Here is a 2,631-nt window from a genome sequence, read left to right on the forward strand (position 1 = left end):
TTCTCAATAGTAAGGCAGGTAAAGAAGCTGAAGCCAAGGCAGCTCCACTAATAGTTTACAGTTTGATTTAAAAGATAGCCAGAAATTTAAGTAATCTTGCCAGTGCTGGGAAAAAGTTGCCAGTCAGAAGCTGCTGCTCCAAGAGGCTAACTTAACATAAATTGAAATAACACGAGAATTCAGACACAATTACAAGCCTAGTTACAATTTCTCAAACCACAACCAATAGTGAACTGATTTCTCCTGTAACAGAATGAACGCTGCATCAAATGTGTGTTTTACCCTTACATCGAACAACTTTATTCAACCAAATCCAAGATTATTCCAAAATTACTCCTTAGCATTGGCTTATAGGATTATTTTTGCTATCTGTCCTATTCAAAATGCCTCACATGTTGCTTAGAGAAAACCCTTTATCTTTGAAATTTTAATTTAAACAGCATTTTGTTGGAAAAACAGGAGGTGAGAATCCCCGTTTTTTTTTTTCATCATCCTTTTCTATTCCTCCAACAAAACTAAATGGAAAAGGGTGAAGTTACATTGATACTTTGCTCAACTTCATAAAAATGAGAATCAAGAAGCGTGACTTCCAAGTGACCCAGACCACGGTGACATCAGCAGACACATCCAGAGCTGGGAGTGACTAAACAGCACAGGGTTTTAACACTGTGGTCTTCAATCATGCTCAAGTCTACCCCGCATACCGGGCACCGCACTCTGAGCTTAGTGAAATGATTTAAAGGTCTCTTTATTTCAGTAAAGTTGAAATAATTTTACTTTGAAGGTTTTTGGCTTAGGGGCCTGAAGGCTCAATCCCCCGGCAGCAAGCAAACCAGCATGTACCGTGTCATTACCCGACTGGCTGAAGAGGACAAACATGTCACATTCCTTGAGCGTGTTGGGAGCTTGTGCTGAAGAACAGGCCATGATCCCAGGGCTGTGTTTTGAAAGGATTATCATCTTTTACTTCATAGAAAAGTTGTGTTTCCAGCCAAAGGTCTCTTCCAAGTTGACAGACGCATTTGTGGATGACTCTCAAGATCCAAATAACCTAGTGGATGTGACAGGAAAAAAAAAAAGTAGATGAGAAGTGGGTACAACTGTGAGCAGTCACGCTGATGCCCTTCCAGCTCATGCCACCAGTGCACACCCGGCCACTGGTTTTGCTCCTCCATACATCAAACCACATAGCTATGCAAACAACAGGAAAGCAGCCTGCTAGCCTGCCTCTCGGGACTAAAACCTGTCACTACCACAGACTGTTCCCAAGGCTGATTCCATGCGATTACTTGGTAGGTTCCCCCCTCCTGCCCAAAATGAAAAAGACCAAGAGTTACACTGGAATGGTGACCGAAATGGTGCTTCATCTGAGCAGCCCACACAGAACACTGTAGCTAAGGGTAAATGACTTACACAGCAGCAGAGAAGGTTTTCATGCACTACAGGTGCCCACATCAGCAGAAAACTGAGGTCACCAACCTCTCTTTGAAGATTGAAATAAACAAGTGAAATGAAAAGGAACTATGAAATGACAGAGCAGGAGAGAAAGAGACCCAAAGAGAAACATGTACAAGCGAAGTCCCAACATATGCAACTTCCTATGAACAAATAAGATGCTGCACAGTGTTACTTACACGATCATGCAGAACATCATGAAGACATTCCACAAGGCAATGAAGATTCGAAAGTATCTGAGACTGAGCAAGAACTCTCTGATATTGTCACCTAAAAATTAAGAGAAGCAGCCCTTGATGTGAAAAATAACGAACATGCTGACAAGGCACATTGTCCAACACTGCCTGGAAACCATTAGCAGCTCTGATGGGGAAAAACCTAACAAACCAATGAGGTCGGACAACAAAAGACTGTAAGTTTGGGGTGAAGGAACCACGCTCTATTCAGTGCACTCCTGTAAGGGCATGTGCCAAAATAAACAATAACAAGGGGCTTATTTCAGCTCCCCCCGATTGCAGAGGAAAGGCCGGCCCTCGACGGCTGTTTCCACCCTGGCTGGGGCTTCTCCCAGTGAGCAGAACCAGAGCTGCAGGCAGGGCAGTCCGCGGCTTGGCACCCGCATCCCGAAAGGCGGCCAGGAACGTTTGTGCTCCCTCTCAAATCACCCATGTGGGCTCGGCATGGCCCGGTTCGGCCCGGCCCGGCTCGGCTCGGCATGGCCCGATCCGATTCGGCTCGGCTCCGCCCAGCCCAGCGCCTCCCGCTTCCCCCCGTTACCGGTGGTGGGTTCCCTGGGCTCCTCGCCGAAGCCCTCCGTGTCCCTCTTCCTCCTGCGGACAGAGGGGGCCGCGTCAGGCAGGGTGGGACCCCCGCGCCCCGCCCCCCGCCCCCCCCGCCCGCTCACAGCCTGAAGTTGAGCACGGCGCCGGCGTTCACCAGCAGCGTCCTGCGGGACAAACAGAGGCAGCGCGTCAGGCCGGGCCGGGCCGGGCCGGGCCGCCCCCCCCCCCCCACGGACCTCCCCGCGAATCCCGGGCCCGGCCCCGCTACCCGCAGAGCAGCAGGTCCCCGATCATGGCGGCGGCTGTGGCAGCGGAAACGGAAGGGGCGGGTGGGGCGGCGCCGCCTGTGCTTCCCCGGGGGCGGCCCCGGGGCGCTCCGTGCCCCGCCAGCGGC

The 2,631-nt window shown here is 50.6% G+C and overlaps 1 protein-coding gene across 1 annotated transcript; it reads right to left on the minus strand.

The window, feature by feature from the left end:
* Positions 1 to 272: 272 nt before the first annotated feature.
* SMIM7 (small integral membrane protein 7) lies at positions 273 to 2,561 on the minus strand. Its single transcript, XM_055707084.1, has 5 exons — positions 2,506 to 2,561; positions 2,360 to 2,401; positions 2,233 to 2,285; positions 1,635 to 1,725; positions 273 to 1,051 (listed from the first exon to the last, which is right to left on the minus strand). Exons 1-5 carry the CDS (start codon positions 2,529 to 2,531, stop codon positions 1,036 to 1,038), a joined length of 228 nt encoding a protein of 75 aa, XP_055563059.1. The 5' UTR covers positions 2,532 to 2,561; the 3' UTR covers positions 273 to 1,035.
* Positions 2,562 to 2,631: the final 70 nt, after the last annotated feature.

Source organism: Falco cherrug, chromosome 4 (assembly GCF_023634085.1).
Source record: "Falco cherrug isolate bFalChe1 chromosome 4, bFalChe1.pri, whole genome shotgun sequence".
Taxonomy (NCBI): Eukaryota; Metazoa; Chordata; class Aves; order Falconiformes; family Falconidae; genus Falco; species Falco cherrug.